Genomic DNA, 26,330 nt, shown 5'->3' on the forward strand with positions numbered 1-26,330 from the left:
TGTAGTGGTAAGTGCAATACGTATAGATATGCAGGTGGCTTTCAAAATCAATTTCTTTATCCAATTACTACTGTACCGATTAAACGACGGCACTGATCTAGCTGTAGCCTAAGCTATTGCGCATATCCGAAAACTTTCGAGGACTTATTTTAGTACATACAGAAGATAGCAAGTTGCATTACATTTATGACAAACTAGACAGGGCAATGGCAACTAAAGCCAGTTCATTTATTTCAGTAATTGTGCCATTAGTCAGCACTGAGGCAAATGAGGCCTGATTGAGCACAAAGCAATTTTGCACATTGCTCTTGCCCTTGGAGCTGCAACAGTTTTGCCATTAGCCATGCCATTGTTTAACAGTACATGCTTCGTCTGCTGCTCGAGCACTGCTGTCAGCTGTTACGTTTTGGCCCACACCTGATTTTGTGGTTTTCTCTTTGACTCCTACAACAGACAACATTAATGTAGAACCCAGTTATGCTGTCTACCACAGGCATTAATTTACCCAAATTACACAGTAGCTTGAATGTATCTGAACAAGTACATGAGTTTTCCTGCTTTCCTCCGACCATTTTGATACTGCATATTGGAACATATTCCTCATCAAATTTTAGGCATCTGCCAATGCTAAGCTTTCATTAACACTACCCATATAGAAGGCATTTAATTTTTCAAATTAGCAGGTTGCGTAGGGACCTGGGTTTCATTCTGGCAGCTCACCAGATTATTTATAATATGCGCACCAGCTTCATGAATTCTGAAAAGTTGCTCAGGCAGTGAACACCGAGAGTTGCAAATAAAGTTTGGTATAATGTAGCTTAGATGCGCAGTCATTAAAATGCATGCAACCCCAGTTATGACAGTAGTTGACAAAGCAAAGGCTCTTTTCAAAGTTTACCTGCATGGCAGTTTTTCTGCTCATTCGAACATCATCTCTGCTTGCATCTTCCAAATCGGGCGCATGAATTGGAGGAGCAGGTGTTCTTTCCTTTCTGCAAACAGTTTACCCAGCAGTGCATCAGTATTCCTGCCGCAGTATTACGCAATATTAGATCAGTAGTACAGTGTTGTAATAAGGCGCATGTTTACAGATTTTAATACACTCAGATCTGATAATGCGAGTTTGTCTGTCACAGGCAGTGAGTTCACAGATATGGCAGTTAAATATGCACTCCAAGGGACCTAAAATAGCTTTGCTAACGGAAATCGCTTCAAGATAAAAAATTTAAACCAGTGAAAAATTTAAGCACGCGTCCGTGCATTCTAAATTGACATATAGATCAGTAAACTTTGACAACGCAATTGTCAAGTCTAAAATAACTAAAATGGAAAAAAAAACTTCCTATAAGCAAGATTGCATAATTGATTTTTATTCGCAATGATAATTCTAGCTGCTGAATGAAAAGGTGCTCAAGATCGCATACATATGAGAAATTCCGTCCACTAATGATTGGTGGAATTTACGGGCTATGATGACAACTAAAGAACACCATTTACGATCGAGAGCAACGTCAACAGGATGGAATGTACTGGTACACGATCCGTACAAGCAGCCGACATGCATGGCAAATCTACCGCTCACAAGTCGCTGAGCTGGCCATTCGTGCGAGCACAGGATCGAGGTGATCCCGAAACACTATCGACGTTCTGGAAACAGAAATAACGCATCACATTTCACAAATAATCATAAAACCGCAAGGCACACATACAATTAACACTTACCTGCCAGCTTCAGAATCTGGACAACACATTCGCCGCTGTCCTCGATGTTCAGATCGCTCCAGTTAACGATGTCACTTTATTATCTAAGTCCAACACGTGGAGCGGGTCGAAGTCGTGTATATCTTTGACGGGTATGGCATATCTTTTCGTCTTGTCAATCTCATTCACAAAGCACACAAGCACAAACATCGTTCACGAAAACCGGCCTCAGCCTGCGATATGATACACAATTCTGACGACAATGCTAGGGCCTGTCGGGCTTGTCAGATTTCTATAACATGCACATGCTAAATGACGCACGCACACCAGACAACCAGGCCATGCCAGGTGCTGAAACATGCGCATATGTACATGTGCTAAAACATACGTGTGAAACTCTAAAAAGTGCAGTAGACAAGAATAACTACTTTTTATGTAAAAATCAATAATAAAATTAGAAATAGCTGGTGACTAAAGTTACGCCCCAGCGCTTGCACCCCAGTGATAGTGGGGTCTTGGAGTGAGTCGTTAGATCTCGGAGGGCTGTGCTTTAGCTACCTGAAGACACAGAAAACACGACCACTGCCGCCTTGATTGAGCATACGTGTAACCTCCATCGTTGGGCACCACATACCAACGTCACTTACATCACCACACCAAAATTTTTAAAAAAATAATCTTGCGAGTGTGATGAGTATCCACCCAGCTAGCCATAACACAGCCATTGGGCCATTGGGCTTTAGCGATAGCCAGAGTGCATGGTGTGTGCAAAGGTCACTTGGCTTATCCCTCGCCACTTGGTCATAGCGTGGTCATAGTTTGCGCGAGCGTCAGGACGCGATGGCTCTGCCGAAAACGCGCAAAGTCTACCTCTACCCTGGATCAAGCGGCTGCGTGCCAAAGTCAACAAAATGGCGCCCATTGACTTGTCCAACCGTCTCCCAGCAACAGCTACAACAATGTTGGCTCCACAAGACTTGCCATGTGATGACCCCTGTTCATCTGAATGTTCGCCTCTGGAACATTACGCATGTTCAGACACGTCTTCATCTCTAGAGGCAAGCTGTGATGAAGACTGCTATGATGAGCAAAGCCAGCCTTCACCAATTGTACCAGATGAGACGGCGACTCCCTGAACATTGCTGCAAGTATCGCATGATGAGCAAAGTGGTCCGCACGAAAATCATTCAGGGAACACAACTGCAGGCGTAAGCCATTTTTTTGATGCCGAAGATCTAGGTGAACTGTTTATTGAAGGAGGAACGCTGACGCACGTTGACGCGTTCGTATGATTGTTGGACATCGCTATTAAGCACGGGCTGTAGTGGGCAGCGATTGAAAATATTCAAAGATTGTTTAACAACCTCTTGGAAAAAAAGCATTCCCCGAAAGTAAGTAACTGTTTAAAAAATTGTGTGGCTTAGACCTGAACGACATCATGTTCCACTTTTACTGCGCAGACTGCATGGCACTGCTCGCCGAGGCAAGAACTTTCGAAGAACATAAAGAACTGAAAGTGTAGTGTTCTGTGTGCCAGAAAGAATACCTGGGTAGCGACTTTGAGCACAGCGGCAGCTTCTTCATGAGTCTTCCTCTAGAGAAGCAGCTATCGTCACTATTGTCAAGCAAGACAACCAGCAATGCAGTAATGGACACCTTGAACATGCTCCTGGCAAGCACTATGCATGACATAACTGGCGGCCAGCACTACCATGCTACACGCACTGAAATTGGGATGACTGAGCATGATCTGACGCTCATCCTGAACTCGGATGGAAGTCCTATACCAGACCTGCCAATCCCACACTGCAACAAGTACTACAGAAGATGCCAAAAAATACTAAAATTGCATAGAAAAATACTAAAATGCCATTTTATTTCTCCAAAACTCGCTTAGCTGAATAAAATACATAACAAACATATCACAAAAGAGGTACGCAAGGATCTGATATCTTGGATGTGGAGGGCTGGGCTAGCACAGAGGCCATTGCAGCCTTGGCCGTCCTCAGACAGTCTTTATCAAACACCTGCTCATGGCATTTCCCCGACTGGGCACATCTTGCAACAAGCAACTGCGCCACTGTCTTTTTTGACATGGGAGCATGTCAAAAAAGCCCCCCTGTGTGTGCCTCTCATGCAACATGCCTCTCGTAGACCGCATTCTTTCTTGGTGCATAATGTGCGTTCAGCTTCGCAACTGCCGTTTCATTGTTTGTGCCTCGATCCGGAAGCGTCAGAAAAATGTCGTGCACCGCATCTCCTGCGTAGTGTAGCAGCATAGGGCATTTGCGGGCTGCATTCTGTATGTTTGCTGCTAGTAGAAAGTTGTCAAAACGGGCTTGCCAGTTCGTCCACTGCTGGGCGAGCGACGTTGGGTTCGAGTACGGGTCCAATGGCAGGAAGGCGGGCAGCATGGCTTCCATCTTGCATGGATTTTTTTTCTTGATTTACGTCCGCTGATTTGTTTCTTGGCCTCTTCTGGTGCCATGTGGGCTTTTTATGATTGGATGATCCTCGTCGCCAGTTTGTAATGTCTGCTCCCGGCGCGGGAGTTATCTATGTTCAAGATAAGCAGACTGGACTCGGATAAAACTGAAAGGAACATTTATTCCACTCTCTCAAGCACCGGGCTTCTTTCTGGCCCTGCTTCTCCCAGCCCAGTTGTCGCACCAGGATTCTTCTGTAATGCGCGTAGGGGGCACTGCTTGTAGGCTGGCTTTTCTTGGCGATGCTACAGTAACCTACTACGTGCCTTGGCTGGTATCAGGAGAGCTCACTTGATGGTGAAGATGGGACTGCGGAGACCGAAACCATGAACTCAGGAAATTACATGACTCTGAACAAAAGTACATGGACCAGAGGCTTGCTGAGAAAAACAACCTGTTAAATTTACTACCATAGCAGAAAAAGAGGCAGAGTCGCTGGTCCATTCACTTTTGTCCAGTGTAGTGCCTTGTTTCTGTGCCTAAATGGTAACAATAAATATGCATTGAAACCAAGCAATCTAATTGTATAGTAGACATATTTAGGACTAGCACATAACGCGCAATTCAAAAGCACAAGGGGCAGGACAATCCACAATTTCTTGCATATTGCCCTGTCGCTTCTTGCTTGCTTTACCATCCCTTTTACTAGTCCTGAATATGAAGTCTTTTATTTCTGAAGACCGAAAGCTTGACGCAGGATTTCCATTCACTCAACGTGCATCTTGCGCCGTTCTTCAAGATGTGCCTGTTGCTCAACCTGCCTTTGAGCTCTGCGATTTTTTTTCTCGGCATCTCTGGCTACTTTCTGACACTCACGCTTTTCATTAATCGCCCTCATTTCAGAAAAAAACAGTTGCTTGTGTTGCAAGCGTGTAGTGTTTGCACATGGTTTTACATCAGCATTTGGTGACTGGCTTTCATTTTTCTTAATGCTACCTGCATTTGGTGAGACTAGTGCTGGAGATTTCAGCGAGTCCTTGAATATAACCCTCGAGGCATCTCTTTGCACTTCTGGTTCAATGCTGTCGTCAATGGTTTCTATTTTACGAATCTCATCATCGAATGGCACAAGAGTCTGTGATGCCCCAGATCTGTTGTTGTTGTCTGAGGCAGCTTTGCGACGTCTGATCACAGTTTTCTACCGGTTCTCACACTGCTCGTCTGTTTTTTTTGATGCCAAGTACAGCTTCAACGTCCATGGAGATTTGCTTGGAAGCCTGTTTTTTGTTTTTAAATTTCTTGAACGGGCCAATCTGCGGGAAGTACTTGTAGTAGTACTCTAGCAGCAGCTTCGTCTGTCCCTTGGTCCACTCAACAGCTGGAATGAAAATACATCTTAGACCGCGAATAGAAACGCTAAACGCTGAGGCGCTCACCACCACCTCCTCTCCTGGTGCCAGATGGTCTGGCCAGAGCTGGTGCCTTCGCGTCACTTGGTGCAGCTGCAATGGCTGACGAGCTTCTATGCAGAATGGCATCTCTAACACCTATAAAGATGGAAGAACAGTAAATTTAGGGCTTAAGAAAAAAGTAATAATACTTACCACTCCCAGCTCCAATGCACGATGATCCAGCCTCCATGCACCCTCCATCACTTACTGGCATATGTACATTGGCAGCAAAACTGGTATGAAGCACTGCAGAGGTTTTTGCACATGATGGAAAGCTATTCATTCATTCACATAACATAAAATAGGCCCGTAAGTGGTGACGTACTTTATATTCTGATTTGTTGGGGGCGCAGGTCATACCTGCTGCCTGAAGGTAGCTTTGGATCTTGTCTGTAGCAGTTTGCAGTATATCTTGCCACTCTCCATAGGAGCCCTTGGTTGCCCATAGTGTAATGTCGTCCGTAAAAGGCACAGCCTAGGTTTGGTATATCCTCCAGTTGTAGGACTAGTTTCCCGAGGCCGATGTTAAAGAAGAACGGGGTCAGGATGGAACCCTGGGGCGTGCCTTTCAGTGGGAGGTCGTATGGTGGTGAGTTTGTGCCAGCCATGCCAATCTGTGCCTTGCAATTGTCAAGGAATGCAGAAACGTAGTGGAATACGCGTTCCCCACATCCAATGGCTGTGAGACCGTCTAGTATGGTAGAATGCGCGATGTTGTCGAAGGCTTTTTTGATGTCGAGTGCAAGGAGTAAGTTGTTGAGGATACCTGGAGGTGGGTTGAGCACCTCCTCTTTGAGCAATAAAAATATGTCCTGGTGCTGGGCAGACATCCCTCACCTGAATCCGTACATAGATGTTGGTCGGAGCCCCCCTTCTGTGTATTGTTCAAAACGGGCGAGTATAACTTTAAATGATTTTGCCCATGCAGGATGGCGTTGAGATTGGTCGTAGCTGATCAAGGCTTCTCCGCTTTCCTAGTTTGGGTACGAGTACAATCTGTGCCAGTGTCCATTCTGCGTTTGTAATGCCGTCCAATCCGGTTGCTGTGTTCCTTTTGAAGCTTTGTGCCACTGCATACACCTCCGCAAAGGTGATGAGTGCATCTGGCTCGTGGTTGGGTGCTCCTTTGTATTCTTGACTTGGTATCGGATTTGTGCCTCACTTGTCTTCTCCCGTGTACCGTTGTTTCAGTTCTTGTATTAACTGATCCTGGTCCCCTTGAAATTCCCCTGCTAGTCGTTGAAGGGTAGCATTTGTTTCAGCTCTTGTGATAGAGGGGTCCAAAAAACTCTGTAGGATGTTTCATGTCTTTTTCGTGTTTAATTTACCTCTTAAGGAGTCAAAGAATGTGCGCCAATTCTTATGGTAGAGTTCTTGGGCGTATGCGTTTGCTTCCTCTATGATTGCCACTATTCGGATTCTGAGTTTTCTGTTTAGCTTCTGTCGGCGCCACCGCTTGGTAAGGCCCCGGTGAGCTTCCCAAAGGTCTGTCAAGTGGTTGTCAATGGCGGGGGTGTCTGCCGTAGTCTGATATATTTTATCGTTTTCGTCCTAGGTGCCCTTAGTGTAGTGAGTCTATTCAGTTATTGTTTCTGGTTTGGGCCGATTTCCTACTTGCTGTTGCTCTCGATACTTAGTCCAGTTAGTGAGTTGGCTTTTCCGAGCGGGCGTCATAGTTGAACTGTTTCATAGGTTATTTACGCTATATTTTGATCGCTTCCTAGGGTGTCATCTAACACATTCCAGTGCATGGCTATGGCATTGTTGGCGATTGTAAGGTCGAGTGTGGTATCCCTGTTTACACTGTTTCCCATACGGGTCGGCCTGCCTGGTGTCGTGAGGAGTGTTTAGTCATATCGCTCTATCCCCTCTAGGAGTCTTGTACCTGTGGGCCTGTCTTTAGCATATCCGCATGTCGTGTGCCATGCATTGAAATCCCCTGTGATGATTAAGCGGTCGCTTGGTTGAAGCATGGTGTTCAGATGTTGGAAGATGTGGCCAAACTCTGCTTTCCAGTCTTGCGGGGGACTATATGGGTTGCCAGCTTCGGTCGTCCCTTTTTGGCTGGCCAGATCGTGACGATGTGGTGTGGAAGTGTCTTCATGTGGTACCATTGTAAGTGTTGCTGCCAATTCCTTCCGGACGAGTGTCGCTACCTTCGGGTGGTTTGGCTCTATGTGTAGTCTGTAGCCTGTAATCGCCTTGGGCCTAGCTCTCACCTCTTGCAGGCAGATTATGTCTGGAGGAATCAGCACCGCCTGTATGTATGGTGTGAGTGAAGTGTGTTTGTTGTGCAAAGAATGACAGTTCCAGGACCATATTGTGAGATTCTCTTTTCGAGGCCGCCTATTTACCATGATAAGTGGTGGTGGTTGTGCTTTCAGCGTCCGAGGTCAACATGCTTTTGTTATCGGTCTCCTGGGATCGCTGTTTGCTGTGCTTACGTTTACGCTTCGATTCTTTTTTAAGGGTTTCATCAACGTATCGCTTTAGTTCCTGAAATTCTACCAAGAACTGCTGCATTTGTACGCGAGTTTGCTGCTGTATTTGTTGTACCGTGAGGTTTGCTTCTGGTTGTTGTGTCCCTGTGTGAACTACAGTATCTCCAGGTGGTGTAGGTTGTGGTTGTGTGTGCCCGTTGTCTGGTGGTTTTTTGTTTGGGCTACTTATTTGCTGTTGTGTAGCCTGTACTATGGGTCTTGTGGTTCCCATAAGCTGGGCCAGCTGTTTTCCGAGGTAGGCTATTTTGCTCTCATATATCTGTCTAGGCGTTGTTTAAGTTGTTTGTTTTGTGATTACTCTTTGATATTCTACGTTTTGTGTGATGGTTTTAGTATATGCAGGTTTGGGAGCCACGACCTCCGCCCAGCTTACCTTGGCTGATGGTGTCTGTTGGGTGTGTCCATAGCTGCCGCCGATGCTTTTGCGACCTGCTGCTGGCGAATTGTTGTGGTGGTTCTTCTGCTGAGTTGGTGTTTGTGCCTTGTTCCTTGGTGGCGTTCGGGGTCGTCGGCCTGGGGACCGCGAGCGCAACCGGGAGCAGCGCTTGTCGTCGCCCCACTTGTAGGCTTCTTCCTCTTCAGAGCAGAACCAGCACATGTTCTTCGTCCTCTGTGGGTGGTTGTTGTTGTCCCGGAGGGTCTTATGGACGTGGTTGGCCTCCTGTTGTGGCTGTCGAGGTTTCAGTGGCTTAAGTCTCTCTTTGCAAGTTGGGTCCCCTGTGGGATGGGCCTCCCCGCACAAGGCGCAACTAACAGCACATGGGTGTCCATCTGTTGGATCTGTCAGTCCACACAGCCAGCCGATAGGGCGGTCCGGATTTGGGCAGATGTCCGTGCGATGTCCTTTCTCTCGGCAGACCTTGCAAACTTGAATTGTGGGTCTGAATGGGTAGCAACGGAGCTCCCCTCCATAATAATAGACTGTCTGAGGTAGCTTGGGCCCGAAAAAGGTGATGGCTGCACTTTTGGTTGTGCCAATCATTTGGGCTGTGATGATCTCTACCCCTTGCGTTCTCACTCGGAGATGGGCCATGAGAGTGTCTGTCAAGGTGTTCATCGGTACACCGTGAATGACCTCTCTTAGAGTGTCGTCTCCGTTTGCAGCGTAGGCGCGGACAGCGTGGGCCCTGCCGTTCAGTACAAGATTGCGTATGAGGCGTGCCTTGTCCGCAATTTCCTCGTGTTTGGTCGATAGGATCGCTATGTTTAATGCAGGATTAATTCTAAGGATGAATTGGTCAGCCTTGAAGCTTGCTTGAAATGCCTCTATGATTGCTTGTGCAAGCATGGGAGTGAGAATGTTCCTTAGAGGAAGGTCCTGGTTCAGGCAAATGACGATTTTGTAATCGTCCCTCGGCAATGACGGTAGTTTAGGCAATTTCTTATAGGTTTCTTAGTCTAAAGTGTTCACCAATGGGGGCTGCTGTGGCCTTATTCAGCCTTTCCATTTGAATCCGGAAATGGTTCATTGAAAAGCGACCAGTGGAATTCCGCACCAAATCTGTCGCTCACTGCAAATGCAGAGTGCAGTCCATGAGCTTACTAAGCTGACTGAAGCACCTCGAATTCTGTCGTACTGCTCAGTCAAGTGTTTTATTGGAAGTTACTTTCATGAATACATTAAACAATAGCGAAAGCAAACTAATGGGCCTATAATTGAATTTTTAACGGTTTGTGTCACCGTAATCAATGGGAACCCAGTATCCAATTCCACACAACAGTGTACTGTAAAGCCAGGAATAAAATTTTAAATCTTTATAGCATGGCCTTGTATCATACCCCCTAGTGGGTATGAGCCAGCATTTAGATATAACGTGAATGATTCAGAATAGTTCGAAGATGGTCTTCTGGATTTCGTATGCAATGCTAAGCTTTACCATTCTGATGGGTTATCAGCTCTAGCAGAGTAGCACAAGAAGCGAGGGACCCTTTCCTCCTGCCCCCAATGAGTGGTGTAAGTGCTACTTTGTAAAGATGTGCTACTTCGACTCCAGTGACTATTCCGCTTTTCTTTAATTGTTGCCATGGCTACCTCCCTCTGTCCACATGTCATGTAAATTGCTTGTTGATGTCATGATGTCATGTAAATTGCTGTCATGTAAATTGCTGTTAACCCGCAGACGTCCCATATGGTGTCTCATAGCCACCTATCTTCCTTTGTCATCTCAATATTTACACAACTGTTCAAGGGAAAGATATTTATGGAGATGAGATTCTGGCACATTAATTTTGAGTATACATCTCTACGCGAGGAAGTACCGGCAACACTCTTATCGTCCCATGTTCAACTTCCTTCTTCAGAATCCTTGTGCCTCCCTGGTAGAGCACGTAATCGGCCAGAGCACAAGCAGAATAAACGTGCATTGTAGGGTTGTACGAAAATTATCCAAGTTAGAGTTCGACATGTGATAAGCAGCTACTTTGTCAAATAAGACTTTCTAGCACTGCCTTTTACGTGAGCATGTAGGCACGCAATAATACGTTTGCACACTGCACTATTTCTTTCTCATTTCACGTTCTTCCAAAATGTCTTTTGTGCTTGCTTATCAGACTTTCTTCGTTCCATCTCACTAACAGAGTTGGCCCAGGAGCCCCACAATTTCCTCAGTTTTGAGTAACTCTTGGCGACGGGACGGTTGGACTGCCATGCTTGGGATGAGAAGTCTGCTGAGGATTTTTATCGTGTCATCAAGCAGGGACTTCCTCGATGCGCAAGTTCAGGCTATCCCACCCAGCCAACAGGGACTGTACGTGTTCGCACATTCTTGTTTAGAGAATGTGGATCCGCTGGTCAGCAGCATGTTGAAGTTGTTGCTGACAATTCGACCCTATAAATACCCACAAATGTAGGGGATCCTCGCGGCCGTCATGATGTAGTGATGAGTGATGTAGTCATGATGTAGTGATGATGTAGTGATTCGTAGTGATGGCCTGTGCAACTTTTGTAAACAATACGCTACATTCTCCCGGTGAATCACTATGTATTTGTGCAGCATACTTGTCACCTGCACTTGTGGCAAAATTCCACGCTGTAAATAGGAGGCAGTTGTATAAAATACTCTATTTAAATGTTGTTTCTCGTTTTGCAGTACACAGTTGTGCTGAATTGGATACCGATCTCCTACAGCTTATGATTGCATAAACCATTAAAGAAGTAAAGAATTCTTTTTAAAATTTAGGTCCACCCATGCTGTTCGCCTCAATTAAAGTTACACAAGCGTTTTACCATTTCACTCCAACTGAAATATAGCTGCGAAATGCCACGGTCGGAATAGAATCCACAACCTCGAGCTTAACACTGCGACACTAGAGCCACTAATTTATCACGGCCAGGCTCTTAAGGCTCGACGAAGCCCAGGTGCGTCAGAAACGTGCTAGATGGGATTGTGGCAGTGACTAGCCATGTATTGCCTGCAGAATTTTAAGTTAATTTCTCCTTTTGGTTGCCAACTTCTGCTTGATGCTTTCTGTCCAGGACATACAGCTGGAAATATGAGGAGTGTCATATATAAGAGGCATGCGGCGCAGAAAGAAAGGAAGAGGACAATGTGCACGTATCGGTCCGAATGGCACGAGCCCTTGAGGCACGTGACCCAAGCTGTGATCAAGAGAGAAACGGCGCTGAGCTGGCATTATCGTCATGGCTCTGGGCCAAGAAGGTTGCAGCGTCAGCATCACACTGGCGATGGGAGTGATGGAGGTTTGGTCAAGTTCGTGGCGCTGGCTGTCCAGGGTATGGCCGTCGACCTCGGCGACGTTCGAGTGAGGCTCCTGGGACCTGCTTCAGCCTCTCATGCCAGTCTCGGGCACTCCAGCAAGGATTCCCCTTCAGAGGCAGACCAGCACGTGTGATAGACCCCAGGGCGTCTCGTCGCCACTAGAAGTAGCAGCGGGACCTGGAGTTAGGCCTAACTGATGAGGCTGGGATGCCACGTCACCGACAGAGTTCGAGACACCGGCATCAGGGACGGACGAGTTGACTGGCCAACACCAAGGCAGCAACGCTGGCGGTGACAGCGAGAACACTGACTGATGAAGATCTGACAAGCACCGGACTCTGAGGTTACATGCGACATCAAAAGTCTGTAAGAATGCTCCTTTCTATTAGTATTGTGAGCTAGAAGGGGGTAGTGGGGTCAGGGAGAGCCCGCGGGTGGGGCATCTCACGTCTACACTGCCAGATTGCGCCACTAGAGCATGGGCTGTACGGAACACGAAACTCGGAGCATTTTCAACGTAGAGAAAGCTGTGTGCGCTTGGTGTCGTGCCAAAAAAAAGAAAGCGCGCAGCTCCGTAGCATGTTTTCTGAAAACTTCCTCTGAAATTAAGGCAAGGTGCAGAGAAAGGTGGAAAGGTGAACGTTCTTCAAGCTTGTGTGAAAATAAGGCCGACCCAACGAGTGCAGACTAACGGCCGCACGACAGTGCGACTGATTTCTAATCTAAAAGCTTGCGAACACTGAAGAGGTAAAGATGTGAATGGGTAAATTGGTTAGTTCATTTGCCATTAACAATTTTCATACAGGTTAGGACCCAATCACATTTACAAGTTCAAGTGAGCCAAACAATTGCGGCGCATGTACTAACACATTTGGAACAGAGGCCCAATATGATGAGGTTTTAATCCTGTAAGTGTGGTTTTGTTTACGAAAGCATATATCCACTGAAAGCTAGGGAGTTAATCCTATGGCAATGCCACTATTATGCGGTCGTAGGGGTTACCAGGGATAGCAAAATTTCGTAACACAGCAAAATAAAGAGAATGCATGGTGGCCAAAAACAACTCTTTATTGGTACAAAAGATGGGCAGCTACTTCTTTCTCAAGGTGCATGGCTGCTATGAGAGAGGCACTATGAGGAACGGCTCATGTTCACGTGCAATTTGTTTCCATTTTCAGGGTTTACGGCTGCTACGAGATAGGCACTATGAGCAACGGCTTATCTTCGCGTGCAATTTCTTTTTATGCCGTTCCTGTCGCAATTGGTTGACCCCTTTTACATAGAAGTGCAGCCTGGTCAGCACATAGAACTTGGTCAACTCTGTTGTGAGCGCATCTGAGTGCTGGCTGCAGCCTAAGGCATAGCCGAAGTTCTCCTTCACTAGCAACATTACATCCACTATGCTGTCACTGCAGAGTTTCTCTCGGCTGAAGAACACAGTGAAGATGTCCTCCAACTTCTTCAGTGCCCTGAAAAGCTCCAGCCAAGGATATAACAATCCTCCCTTGTCGCATGTCACAGTGAACTCGGAGTTTCTGCTCTCCGTATTGGGGGTTTCCAAAAGAAAGGCCTTGCAAGGCATGCAGTCATAACGCTTCAGAAACTTTCGAGCGACATACCCTGCCATGTAATGCATTAGACAATCGTCGCTCTTCTGTCCACCAACTCTCTGTGCTCAACAGGAATACTACGAAGCATGCGCTCGGCTGAAGCTAGGTTTCCTTCCTCAATGAGATGGTCGATTGCAGCAACCCTGGCTTCTTCAGCTGGAGCATCTTGCGCACTCAGGAGAGAACTCATTTATCCACTAGCTCCATTAAGGCCAGCATTGCCTGAGCGTAATATTTTCGCAAGGTTATAAAAGGATACGCACTTAACGACAATTAGAAGCTGCGTTGGTTTTGGGTGGTCATTAGACCCACATGCTTGCCTGACTGTACCCAAAAAGTTTTCCAGCGAATTCTAGCTTAACTTGGATGTCATAACATACCTAAATGCCTGGCTGACAAGATAACCCAACAGTGATATTGTGCTGGATATCATCGCCCCTAGGCCATCTGCAGTTGAATCACTTAAAAATCCACCTACTCCTTTAGCATGACTCTGCCAAGAAGGAAGAAATTCAAGAAAGTCTTTCAGTGTCTGTGCCTTCTTGGTGCAGGCGCGCAAAGCTTCTGCTGCAAAGCGGGATGTCATTATCTTGATGAGGCAGTTGATGGTCCTGAAAGAGTACAGAAATGGAAATTCTTTTTGGAATAAGGGCTGCCACTACAGAATTTTTATATTTTATTTTATGTGACCCCTTAATACAGTCAATATACGTGCTTATCAGCAAGCATATGGAAAGTGAGCTAAACCAGGTTCTCGCAATACAATACAAAGTACAATTGCTTAGATATTTCTATGGGGCTGTTCCATCATGCAGAATAACAGTAACATGGATTATTTTTGTGTTGCTTACCGAAAGAATGACAGTGTAGCATCAATGCCGCCCCCGAAGCCTCCAGTCTATTCTTATAAAACTGGAGTCCATTGATAACACAATCTCCGAAGAGTTGAAAAGCGAAATTCACTCACATCTTTTCAAAACTATTTGGCTGCAGATGAATGAATGAAAGGCCAGGCATTGCTTTCAAAGTGACATTGGTGCAGTCGATCTTGAAAGCTTCCCTCAAAGGCTGGATAGAAACCTGAAAAAATGACCAAATAATATAAAACAGACATTTAGCTCTTTATTTGTGTTATTGTACTTAGAAGCATAAATAACTCTCCACTGGAACATCCACAAGATGAAAGTGAAATTTTGAACTGTGTTACAAATATGAAATTTTGCCACATACCATGCCATAAGGTGTATTCAGGGGATGCTTGAGGAGCGTGTTCCTGAGGCACTTCAGCAAATGCGGAAAATCGAACAAGAAGTGGAGATGCCTAGCAGAGTCCACAGGGTGGTCCAGCTTGCAAGTGATTTTGTTTGACTTGACTCCAATTCTCAATATTTTCCACATCCACCTATTCCAAGACGCGCCATCACACGTAACGAAATCGACAAACAGTCCATTTGCTTCAGCAAGAATTGTTGCCTCAATTAATACTTTCGCAAGCATTTCTGCTTTCACGTTAGCGCTTGTCGCAAATGCACCAATAACCTGGCTCTATTTTCCAGTAAATGGCACGAACATTACTACCATGCCGTGGCCGCAGATTACAGTTTGCCCTTCAGATGTGAAAGGGCCCATGTCGACAAAGCCTTCTATGTGGCCCGAAGGAGTTACCATAAGGCGCTCAGGCAGTTTAATTTCATCGACCAAAACGCCGCCACGTCTATTCATGCTGCTCATATGTTTTGTTCTGAGCTTGAGCTGGTTTAGCACTTTGTGGCTGAACCCAAATCCACTCTTGTAGAGCCTCAGGTAGCGCTTCAATGTACTGTTGCTCAGGAAGGAAATGATGTTATGTCTGCGAAGATGCTCGTACAATTTGGTGCTTTTCATTTTCAAAAGAATACATTCAAGAATTCAGTCTTTTGAATGATGTTTCCTTTAGCATTTTTCTTGCTTGCAGCAGAGAAACAGTGCATAACACATTTGCGCTGCTTGAGAGGCAAAGTTTCAATCTGTGCTCGCAGGACTTCTGGTTTTGAGGCGTTCTCCTGCTGCATGTTGATCAGCTGGTCTTTGAGGGCTGCAGAGCCAGATGCCAGTCATTTGATTCTATTCTTTGCTGCGGGGAGCTTCTGTGTCGTACTTGAGACTTTCTTCTTAAGTTGTCGCTTCAGCCTTGACTGTCGCGTTAGATGGGCCTTTCTCAGGTATCGACAGGAGATGCATGCTTGCCTTGAAAACCAAAAACAGCAAATGGGGCAGTTGCCTGGTCCATTCTAACAGACAGTGCAGGTGTTAAAAAGCTATGATGAAAAATTATTTGCATGACAGTTATAATTACAATCCTGCAGCAGTTAAACATACCTTCCGATGGTTGTTTTCCAGAACAGCGCTTGCTGAAGTACGTGCCCTCACGGGTGGTCACTTGCAGCTCAAGGCCCTTAGTGGTGGTGGTGGTGAAAAACTTTTATTGATGAGAAGGCCAAAAGTAAAAGCAAATTAAAAAATTAAAAAGCAGCATTGTGGGCGGCCTTCAGGCTGCCGGTTGTGGCGTCCAGGCCATGCCTAGTCGCGACGTCCTCCGCCCAGTTCACCAGCCGGAGTTGGATATCCGGCTCGGTGCTGGACAAAGCAGCCTCCCACTGCTGCGGATTGCTTAGGCGCCAAGAGGCAGGGGGCAAGTGTGCCGGACAGGAGAATAGGACGTGAACGTAATCGGCGCGGGAGCCGTCACATAAGCGGCAAGCCGGCGAGTGCGTCCCGGGGTGGAAGAGGGCAAGACGTGCGGGAGTAAGATAGGTATGGGCCTGAAGGTGGCGCCATAAGTGTTCGTGGGGCTGGGAAAGGGATTGGTGCGGAGGGGGGAAGGTGAGACGAGAGAGGCGATAGTGCTGCGTGATATCGCGGTACGTGAGGAGCACGTCGCGCGTATCCATTCCCGGCGGGGACGGGCTTGCTCGGTCAGTCGAATCTCGAGCGATGGAATTGGCCGCCTCGTTACCAGGATGGGCCACGTGAGCGGGCACCCAGATGATTTGGATGGGGCGAGAGGGAACGGTATCGGAACGCAAGATTCCGATGGCCGGGTGTGCCACCCGTCCAACCGCGTAGTTGTAGACCGCAGGTTTGGAGTCGCTGAAGATGTACTTCGCGGAGGTTTGCGTGATGGCAAGGGCAATAGCTGCCTCCTCGGCCTCGACAGAGGTAGAAGTGTAGACTGAGGCAGTAAGAGTGGGTCGGAGAGAATTGTCAGTGACAGCAAGGGCATGTGCTGGGTAGCGGCGGTACGGGGCAGCACATACGTAAGCCACGGCGGCCTGCCGTTCGTACTGACGCCAGAGCGCGGAGGCTCGCGCTGCTCTACGGGAGGGGTGGTGTTCGGGATGCATATTTTTAGGGAGGGGATTAACGGTTAGGAGGGGGAAGACATGGGCAGTGATGTGGGAAGAGGAATAAGAGGGGAGAGATTAAGGGTGGAGAGAAGTGCGCGACCCGGGCGGGTGCGGGAGAGACAGAGGAGCTGGGCCGTGCGATGGGCCTCCGTCAGCTCCGTCAGGGAGTTGTGGACGCCCATCGACAGTAACCGAGCCGTCGACGTAGATGTGGGAAGGGACAGGGCTGATTTATATGCGTGGCGAATGAGGCTGTTGACTTTGTCTTCCTCGGTACGAGAAAGGTAGAGATACGGAAGAGAATAAATGAAGCGGCTGAGAACAAATGCCTGGACCAGGCGGCGGAGGTCGTGTTCGCGCATGCCGTGGTGGCGGTTTGCAATGCGGCGTATGAGGCGGACAGTGTGGTGTACAGTGTTTGTGAGTCGAGTGATGAGGGTGGTGTGCTTGCCATTGGACTGAAGAAAGAGTCCGAGGATGCGGAGGGTAGAGACGAGAGGAATGGGTGTGCCGTCAAGGTAGACGGTGAGTGGAGAAGGCGACAGGGGGGCCATCCGCCCAGGCCGAAGGAGCAAAAGCTCCGATTTGGTCAGGGAGCAGCTCAACCCGATGGCCCGGGCGTGAGCTGCTACCGCGTCCACACCTGCCTGTAGAGTGGTCTCCATGTCGCCAAGATTGCCGGTGGTCACCCAGAGGGTGATGTCATCGGCGTAGAAAGCATGAGACAGAGCTGGGATAGCTAGTAAAGCACGTGCCAGCGGGAAGAGGGTGATGTTGAACAGAAGAGGGGACAAGACAGAGCCTTGGGGGGTACCCTTGTTGCCAAGGGAGAAGGAAGGAGAAGAAAGTGGGCCGTATGAGATTTCGGCTGTGCGGTGGGCGAGGAACGCAGTGACGTAAGCATGGACACGGGGTCCGACATGGAGGGAGGAGAGAGCGTCCAGGATGGCGGTGTGGTGTACATTGTCGAATGCTTTAGTAAGGTCCAGCGCCAGGATAGCTCGAGTGCGTTTGTGGTGGGAGGGGTGTAGGACATCCTTGGAAAGTTGGAGCATGACATCCTGGGTGGACAGCTGGGGACGAAAACCGAACATGGAGTCCGGATAAAAGTCATGATCATTCAGATAGGTTTGGAGGCGGGCCAGGATGACATGCTCGAACAGCTTGCCGAGACAGGAGGTGAGAGAGATGGGGCGGAGGTGTTCGAGGGCAATAGGTTTGCCGGGTTTGGGGATGAATGAGACACGTGCATGGGTCCAGGAGGATGGAAGAGTGCCAGCCTGCCAATGTGTATTGAGGAGATCAGTAAGGGCTTCGAGGGAGGGGGTGTCTAGGTTGCGGAGTACCTTGTTAGTGATGCGGTCCGCCCCCGGGGCCGAGGTGGTGCGGAGTGTGAGTAGCGCCGCACGAACCTCGCCCACGGAGATGTCCGCCTCAAGGTCAGGGTTTGGGGAGCCGGAGTAGGTGGGAAGCGGAGTAGGTAGGTCGGTGCAGAGGTAGTGGTCCCGGAGGGCCGCCAGGAAGTCAGTATCGGTGAGTGGGGAGGAATGAAGGAGATGGGAGATATCCTTGCGCTGGGAAGCTTTAGTGTGTGTAGGGTCTAGCAGCACCCTGAGAAGCGACCACGTGTCGCGGAGGCCCAGGTTGCCTGCCATGCGGTCGCAGGTCTGGCCCCACTGTTGTCTAACGAGAGAGGCGCAGTGCTCCTCCATGTCCAACGCGAGTCAGGCCAAACGGAGGCGCAGGCGGCGATTGTATTTCTGAGCCTGCCACCGGCGGTGGACAGCGTGATAGGCCTCCCAAAAGTGCAGCAGACGGCTGTCTGCCGTAGTGGAGTGTGGTGCTGTAGGGAGTGTGGATGTGGCAGTGTGGACGTCCGCCAAAAGGGTCTCGGTCCAGGCAGAGAGATCGGTGATAGGAGCAGAGGAGGAAGTAGAGAGACGAGTGGAGCGAAAGCGGTCCCAGTCGACTATCTGGGTGAGACGAGTAGAGGCGCGAGCAAGGGAGGGGAGTGGGAAAGTTGTACAGAGGACGTAGTGATCGCTACCGAGGAAGACCCCTGTATTAGTCCAGGTCGGATTGGTGACATTTTTGACGAGGGTAAGGTCCGGATTGGTGTCTCGTTGAACACTAGATCCGATCCTGGTGGGGCAAGCGAAGTCATTAAGGACCGAAAGGCACTCGTTGTGGATGAAAGTCCAGAGTGAGTGGCCTTTGCGAGTGTTCTGGAGGTAGCCCCAGCTGGTATGTGGGGCATTGAAGTCGCCAAGAACGACCAGGGCATTGCGGCCAGCGCAGGAGAGCGCTCGGCGGAGGACGAGGAGGAGAGGAGCTGAAGGGGCTTTGGGAGGACTGTACACATTGAGAACAAAGAGGCTTGTCTCAGTGCGACGGCGAGGAAGGATTTCAAGGAGGAGATGGGCACAGTCCGAAACGTCCAACTGGTGCTGCACGGCAGCAAGGTTTCGCTGCACCAGTGTGGCAACGCTTGGGTGGGCTTCAGAAGAAGGATGGAAGGAGGTGTAGTCGCGCAGTTTCACGGGAGTTAGGGGTTCCTGGAGTGCTAGGACGGAGGGGAGAGTGTCGGGAGGGATGTTCTGGAGGTGGAGCTGCAGGGTGTTCCGCTTGCTGCGGAACCCCCGACAGTTCCACTGCCAGAAATTAAGGCGCGTGGGGTGTCTGGCCATGATGGATGGCGGAGTCCCCCGACAGAGTGGGGGTAGGTGCTGGGGTGAGTGGGGCAGGGAGCGACAGGTGTGCGACGGTGGCCTCAGTGGCGCTTTGGCGGGTCTCTAAGGCCGCGACCCTGGTGTCTAGGGCGGTAAGGTGGGATTCGATGGCCGCCACACGGGTGTCGATACTGGCGACGCGCTCCTCAAGTCGTGCAAAGCGGGCCATGACACGCTTCTCAAACGCCTCCAAGAAGGAGGTTGTTTGGCGAATCACGTCACGCTCGGGCGCGACGGGGTCGGAGGAAGGTGATCGGCGTTTGAGCGGGGGACTGCGGTTTGGAGAGGAGGCGCGCGATGATGCAGCCGAGGCCGTATTCATCGGCTCCACAGCTAGCGACGGCGGCTGTGGAGGTGCGGGAGCTGGGGAAGTAGGAGGAGGAGCGGGGGAGGACAGACGCACTAGCGCGGCCTGCAGCTGGCGCGACAGCTCCTGAATTTGGAGCTGCTGGGCAGCGATAGTGGCCTCGACGGCCGCGGTTTGGGGGTCCGACGTGGGAGGCTGCGGTTTCCAGCTTACCGGTGATGTGGTGGTGGTGGCGGGGGCGGTGGACGCCTCGGACCTAGGCAGAGGCGGGAAGGAGACGGAGCGGTGGCGGCTGGCAGACTGGGCACCACGGGAGACAGAGTGGTGGCGGGGACGGGAAGGCCGGGGGGTCTTGAGGATGGGCACGGTGGGTGGCGCTGGTGGAGGAGGCTGGTGCTTGGAGGTGGCCGGGGGTGATGACGGGCCGTTCTGCTTGAACCGGAGCCCGCACGAGCGCGAGCCCGTGACGTGGGCTCCCTTGCACAGGATGCAGCAGGGGACGCAGGCCGGGGGCTCGACTGGCTTGTGGGCCTGGCCGCAGCGGTGACAGAGGGCGGACTTGGGCTTTGTGCAGACATCCGCTCGGTGGCCAGGAGCCCAGCAGTTCGTGCAGGCCTCGGCTCTCGGGCGGAACGGGTGGCAGCGGTAGACCCCGCAGTTGAAGACGATGGTGGAGGGAAGAGTAGAAGTGCCGACGAAGGTGATGAGGATGGATTGGGAGCGCTCCATCTGGCGTGCGTCAGCGATGGCGTAGGGGGTGTTCACGTTCATTGACTGGAGGTCTTGGACGATCTCGTCCTGGATTTGGGAGTCCACTGCGTTGTGTATGATACCGCGGAGGGCGTTGTCGGGTGCGGCCATGTAGGCACGCAGGGGGTAAGATATGGCACCCAGGCGGAGTTCCGAGACTCGGAGGTAGAGGCGAGCGCGCGGCTCAGATGGGGTGCTGACAGTAAGGGAGTTGTTGTACGGATTTATACCTCTGTCACACAAGCACGCAAAAACTCTTTTACCTAAGCGGTCCTTTACCGAGTTGAAAGACCTCTAATTAAAAGGAGTTGCGCTGCAGACACACGGCGCGGGCGATCTCCTTTTATCGTTTCCTTCCGAACACGCTATGGAAAGCATGGCGCTAGATTCTGAAACAAAACCAGTTAGAATAAACCAACGTATTTCAATATAGAAATTAGAAACGTACTATAATATGCTTGTTTTAGTGAATTTAGATACAGTTTATTCGAAAAGGTTAAATTAAAGAAGATTTAATAAGGTAGCTTCAAGAGTCTTCGCAGAAGTAGCAAATTTTACATGTTCGTCTAGCAACCTTGGGCCACTGTTTACATCGGAGTCAACATGGAGGTCGAGAATATGGGGGACTGCACGGACACGAAGGAAAAAGTCGAAATAGCATGCATTTTGGCAAGGATTCTTGCTGCAGAGAGCGAAGCAGACGCCGCAAAGGCAGTCAAAGACCGTATTAAGCGGCAGTTGCTACTCAACGGGTGTACATTTTATGCCTTGGCGCTTCCCACGAGAGTCTGCAACCGATCGACGTGGGCTTTCATCCGCCACGAAAAGTGGTTCGAGGAGACTGTGCCTCACCTCGGTGGCCACAACTTCAAGCAGTCGTTTCGAGTGAACCCCTCAACGTTCCGGTTTCTCGTGGAAAGTCTGCGCCATGTGCTCGAAAAACAAGTTACCAACATGCGTGACCCGATCACTGCGGAAAAGCGTGTCGCCATTGGCCTCTACAAATTGTGCTCTTCTGCCGAAGATAGAACTGTGGCAAACCTCTTCGGCGTTGGGCGCTCATCCGTCAACGTCATTTACAGAGAGTTTTGCGCAGCTGTTGTCTCTGTGCTCGAAAGTGACTGGATCAGAATGATTACTGAAGAGGAAATGCCTAGGCACATCCAAGAGTTCGAAGCCGTGTGCGATTTCCCTCAAGCTGTCGGTGCCCTTGATGGCTGCCATTTCCCTATTTCGCCTCCAAAGAAGTACGCCACCGACTACTACAACTACAAGGGTTGGTAAGTGGCCACGATTTAACTTATTTCATGTAAGTGTTCTGTTTGGGCCCATTTTTATAGTAGTAAAAAAAAGTAACTGACTGACCCATATTTTATTGCTAAGTAAAATGTTATTCAATTTTACCAGCAGCTCTTAAGAAAACGCGTAATTTGGTTCGCAGTCTTGCAGTGTTTAGCAGCGACAATTTTAATGCGACGACGAAAAGAGTTCTCCGCAGGACTGCAACTCCTATACGATGTAGAGTACGCTAACAGCGACCGGTTGTGGCATTATGTGAAATAATGTAATCCGAGCTGCACTCACAGCTATTAATAAAAGCAAGCTGTAAAATCGCATCACAGTAACTAAAGGCAGTGAACTCAGCAGTGCCATGCTGCACTAACCTTTATTCACTTTGCACTTTGTTTTTTCTTGCAGGCACAGTATTATCCTACTAGCATTGGTCGACCACAAGTATCGATTCAGATACTGCAATGTCGGTGCCCCAGGACGCTGCCACGACGCACATGTGTTTGGTGTTTCACGGCTGTCGAAGATTGTCAACAGTCCCCTTTTCAAAGCACCTGTTGCCGCAGTGGGTACCACAGCAGTCCCACCGATAATATTATGCGATCAAGCATTTCCACTAACCCCAAACCTCATGAAGCCATTTGGACACCGAACTGTCATCAGTGAAGCTGAAAGGAATTTCAACTGTCATTTATCTGGAGCAAGGAGGATAGTTGAAAACGCATTCGGAAGGCTAAAGGCCCGGTTCCGTTTCATTGCGAAAAGAATGGAGTGTTCTGTTGGCAATGCCCGTTTGGCTATACGAGCATGCTGCGTGCTCAATAACATTTGCGAGCACTTCAACGACAGTGTCCACCCACAGTGGTTAAGTGAGGTGCAGCAGTCCAATGCTACATTTCCACAGCCATCACGCAGAACAGAAGCTGAAATTGGAAATGCATCCGCCATCAGGACAGCACTTGTGGAATATTACAAGCGAAGGAACTGAACGCAAGAGTCCCAAGAATCAGCAACAATTGTGGAACACCATGTCAGTTTTTACTAAAAAACTTCAACATTGCATCTACAAGTTTCTCTTGCAACTTGAGCCCCTCTTTACGGAGATCCATTTCCATTTTGTGCGCATCAGCAAACTGCTCTCTCTGCCGTCGCTGCTCCTCAAGCATCCTTTCTTGAAAGTCGCCAGCCGGTTGCCTTCTCTTCCTGCGGGCACATTCGGAACTGCCACTTGCGAGGTTCCTGGATTCAACCTGTTGTACTGGCGACTCGGAAGGTGAACAATCTTCGGCGACGTCTTCACAAGAAGCAGAGCCGGAATCAAGCATGTCGAAGATCAGCTGCGTTTGAAGAAGGGATCCGAAATACATTGACCACATTAGTTGATGTGTGAAGCGGTAAACAATTAGTTCAGGGTTTTTACTTGCAAGAGAGCTGCCTCTCCTTGCGTGTATGTATTCACGTTTTTTTATTTTAGAGTCTGCATTTTTTTTATTCTCCAAACAGCGCACTGCCAAGCTTGCAAAATGAACAGCGCGTGAGCACAAGCAGAAATGAACCACAGTATTAACAAGAGCAGTCCGCTACACTGCAGGGTTGTGCAGATTATGGGCTTGGCAGCACAGCTGATGCTACATTATGTCTTGAAATTTAGTTGACTGTAATAAAGCATATATAGTCTCCACTATGCATTTCTTACTTCTTCGACGGAGGCAGTGCTGCTTGTTGTGCTCTCGCTGCACCCAGCCTCTTCCATTAAAGATGTATCGTGAACAGGCAGGGATCCTAGAAACCTATGGACTTCGGAGAAGAATGGCCAGCTCGGCGGTGATGACCCTGTTGTCATGTGTTTCAGGCAGCTCCTGGATAAGAAAACGAAAGAACTAAAATTTTATATACTCAAAATGTAAAGATATACACAGAGCAAAACGTTTGCCGATAGATACAAACGCGACTTGATGGTACAGAAAGCCTGAGAAGCGAAGGTAACCCTTTTTACTCGAAAAAATTTAAAGTTTCTCATGTTTTCTTGTCTGAGAACAACGCTTGCGCATGGTCCGAGAAAAATGCAAACCGTAGTCACATCTGCAGAAATGAAAACATGCAGACGACTTCCTGCTTCGTATTATATGTTGCCGTGAGAAGGCGTACAATATAATGTGAAATGCGCCTGTCCATAAGTTAAGGTTCCCGTTATCTTGTGACGAACGAAATCATGCTATTGACGACCTGCGCGGGTTGTCATTCTTCGCCGCATGTGAAGGCGAATTTGCGTTTACTCAGACCGACTCGCACTGTAAAGGAATTGCAGAAACAGCCTTTAGCGCGTCGTCGACTTTCGTGTGTGCAGGGCGCAGTTCAGCCCTGCAAAATTCGACGCTAGCTGAAATGAAGGGTCTCTGCCTTAAAACCTTCGTTACTACGGCTCCGTCCGCTAGATTAGGGTTCCGTCGCTGCCTACTACGGAAACAACGTTCGATGCTGAGGTCGCGACACCACAAACGAGAGCTTGCAGCTTGCGACCACAGCCTGAAGCCGCTTCAAGGTAAATTTAGCGCTCACAGCTTACTGCTGTGCTTTGTCTTACCTGTAGGTCTGTCCCAGGTTCTCTATCTTGCTGTGCACTTGCGCCTTTGTGCGAGGTACACCCATGCTCGTCAATGCTTGTGCAATGCCATCGTAAACGCCTCCGTTGTGCTTCTGCGCACGCAGCGAGGGCAGGTTGTCTTCCCATAACTTGATTAACGCCCAGGTGTCTCTCTCCGACCACTGTACCCGCGGTTTTCTTTGGCGTGCCGGAGGCTGTTCGTCGGTACCGCTCGCCGTAGCCATGGTCGCAGAAAATGGCGCGAATTTGCATCGTCTGTTAGCGTCACGTGATATTTTCGAACTGCTTACGAGAGTGCCGTGCAAAAAGTGCAAAACTGCGCCTACTTAAGGTTCAACGAAAGACAAAACCCTTTTTTGTGATGTGTACACTTGAAATAAAAATGCACTTTTGCTTCGTTTCTTTATTGCATGATAATTACTGGTGCCCACTGCGTTGGAGGCTACGCCTTTCCAGCCGTAAAAGAGATCGGTGATCTCCGGTTTCGGAAAAGACCGCTTCTGAAAAAGAGATTAAACTTTGGCGTGTGTCTGCGGATGCAACTCCTTTGTGTGAGATGTCTTTTTCTTCAAATGCCTTTAAAGTGCTCGTGTGACAGGGGTATTATCCGTACACGGTCGGCGGTGCGTGCGCTGGCGTAGTCGATGGTCGCACGAGTGCAAAGGGTTTGGAGCAGGGCTCCGTTAGTGGTTGTGCGGAGGTCAAGCCCTCCTCCCGGTCTGTAGACGATCTTGAAGTCCTCCGCTGGGAGGCGAGGTAGGGGAGCGTGACGACGGAGAGTGGTAGTGCAGGCAGTCTTGGATGGTGGCGAGGCAGGCGGTGGCGAGACGACGGGCTGGTGGGCCGCGGCTGCACGGCGTGCTTTCACGGCACGGACCCAGCGTGAGTCAGCTTCAAGCTCGGCAGGGCTGATGGAGGTGTCTGCGACTTGATATTCCATGTCGGCGTCCCTTAGTTAAGTCCGCCCGTGACATGCTGCTAGTCGGCAATGCACCTTTGCAGATACGATATGTGTCAATATTTCGTAGAATTTTCTCTGCTTCCGCACCGCATGTGACGTGTCCTTGGTCGACCATTCGGCCACAAAGGTACGCTGTATATGCGACGCTGAGCGTCCTCGTCTCCGCATCTGGCGAGAAGATCACCACCCTTTCTAATGTTACTTCTTGGTTGGCGTGCATCATCAATTTGCAGTACAGAACGCCAGTGTAATCGGGAACACGGTGGTAACTCCAGTAGATGGAGGGAACACTCAAAGCCAGTAAATACTCAGGCACACCGGGCTCACATTGAGACGTCGTCGCGGTAGCTTCATCGGCATGTTTCCGTTTCACCTCAGTCGGATTGCTCATCACCGCACACTTTGGACCTTTTGTACTAACAACATAACACGTCGGCGCTGCTTCACTTCCTAGGCATTTGGCAGCAGCGTCAGCACGGCATCGGGCAGGAACTCCGGCTTTCCTCGTGGAGTACGCACCTCTTCAACGTTTATTATGTGCACATAGTCTCGCACAATACACGATGGGTCGAAATGAAGTTCACAGTTTTTCATCTTGTTGGTGTAAGTTGCGTTCCCAAATTCGCCGTCTTTCTTCGTCTTTCGGCTCGGTGAACAACGACGGCTGCTTTCCTTTTTTCCACTTATATCCTGTTTCACAGCCAGGAGCGAAGCAGTGTCGTTGCCGTTCACGTTTGGACATTCCTACTTCTCACGTGTTCGGCTGACTGTGCGCGAAACAGACTCGAATGGTCGGTTGAAACACCAAAAAAGAGTCAACGTCGCGAATCAAGCCCGCATGAACAAGTGCGCGAAGCCCTTTATTCTATGGCGAAGCAGTGGAAGGAGCCAGCT

General features: G+C 49.2%; 2 protein-coding genes and 1 long non-coding RNA gene across 4 annotated transcripts in view; 2 read left to right on the forward strand and 1 right to left on the reverse strand.

The window, feature by feature from the left end:
- The window catches only part of LOC129386858 (uncharacterized), a 101,639-nt gene that overhangs the window by 69,712 nt on the left and 5,597 nt on the right, over positions 1 to 26,330 (forward strand). Inside the window, exons 1-2 of one of the 2 annotated variants that reach the window (XR_008614132.1) lie at positions 10,195 to 10,826; positions 11,555 to 12,164. This is a non-coding gene — a long non-coding RNA (uncharacterized lncRNA). Of the gene's footprint in view, positions 1 to 10,194; positions 10,827 to 11,554; positions 12,165 to 26,330 lie in introns of those variants that run through there. The other variant, XR_011891123.1, reaches the window with a different exon arrangement.
- On the forward strand, positions 20,867 to 23,551 carry LOC126539025 (uncharacterized). The gene is made up of 2 exons (XM_050185720.3): positions 20,867 to 21,860; positions 22,279 to 23,551. The coding sequence occupies exons 1-2, from the start codon at positions 21,184 to 21,186 to the stop codon at positions 22,856 to 22,858; spliced, it is 1,257 nt and encodes a 418-aa protein (XP_050041677.1). The 5' UTR covers positions 20,867 to 21,183; the 3' UTR covers positions 22,859 to 23,551.
- LOC126539029 (uncharacterized) lies at positions 22,887 to 25,075 on the reverse strand. The gene is made up of 3 exons (XM_050185723.3): positions 24,455 to 25,075; positions 23,567 to 23,729; positions 22,887 to 23,207 (listed from the first exon to the last, which is right to left on the reverse strand). The coding sequence occupies exons 1-3, from the start codon at positions 24,697 to 24,699 to the stop codon at positions 22,902 to 22,904; spliced, it is 714 nt and encodes a 237-aa protein (XP_050041680.1). The 5' UTR covers positions 24,700 to 25,075; the 3' UTR covers positions 22,887 to 22,901.

Source organism: Dermacentor andersoni, chromosome 11 (genome assembly GCF_023375885.2).
Source record: "Dermacentor andersoni chromosome 11, qqDerAnde1_hic_scaffold, whole genome shotgun sequence".
NCBI lineage: Eukaryota > Metazoa > Arthropoda > Arachnida > Ixodida > Ixodidae > Dermacentor > Dermacentor andersoni.

What these genes read in the sequence shown, in the direction of transcription:
- LOC126539025 (XM_050185720.3), top strand. Translation starts at nt 21,184, where the DNA reads ATGGAGGTCGAGAATATGGGGGACTGCACGGACACGAAGGAAAAAGTC. An exon ending in TACTACAACTACAAGGGTTG is followed by an intron (nt 21,861 to 22,278) that starts GTAAGTGGCCAC and finishes TTTTTCTTGCAG; the next exon opens with GCACAGTATTATCCTACTAG.
- LOC126539029 (XM_050185723.3), bottom strand. Translation starts at nt 24,699, where the DNA reads ATGGCTACGGCGAGCGGTACCGACGAACAGCCTCCGGCACGCCAAAGA. An exon ending in AACCTGGGACAGACCTACAG is followed by an intron (nt 23,730 to 24,454) that starts GTAAGACAAAGC and finishes TTTCTTATCCAG; the next exon opens with GAGCTGCCTGAAACACATGA. An exon ending in GCACTGCCTCCGTCGAAGAA is followed by an intron (nt 23,208 to 23,566) that starts GTAAGAAATGCA and finishes CTTCAAACGCAG; the next exon opens with CTGATCTTCGACATGCTTGA.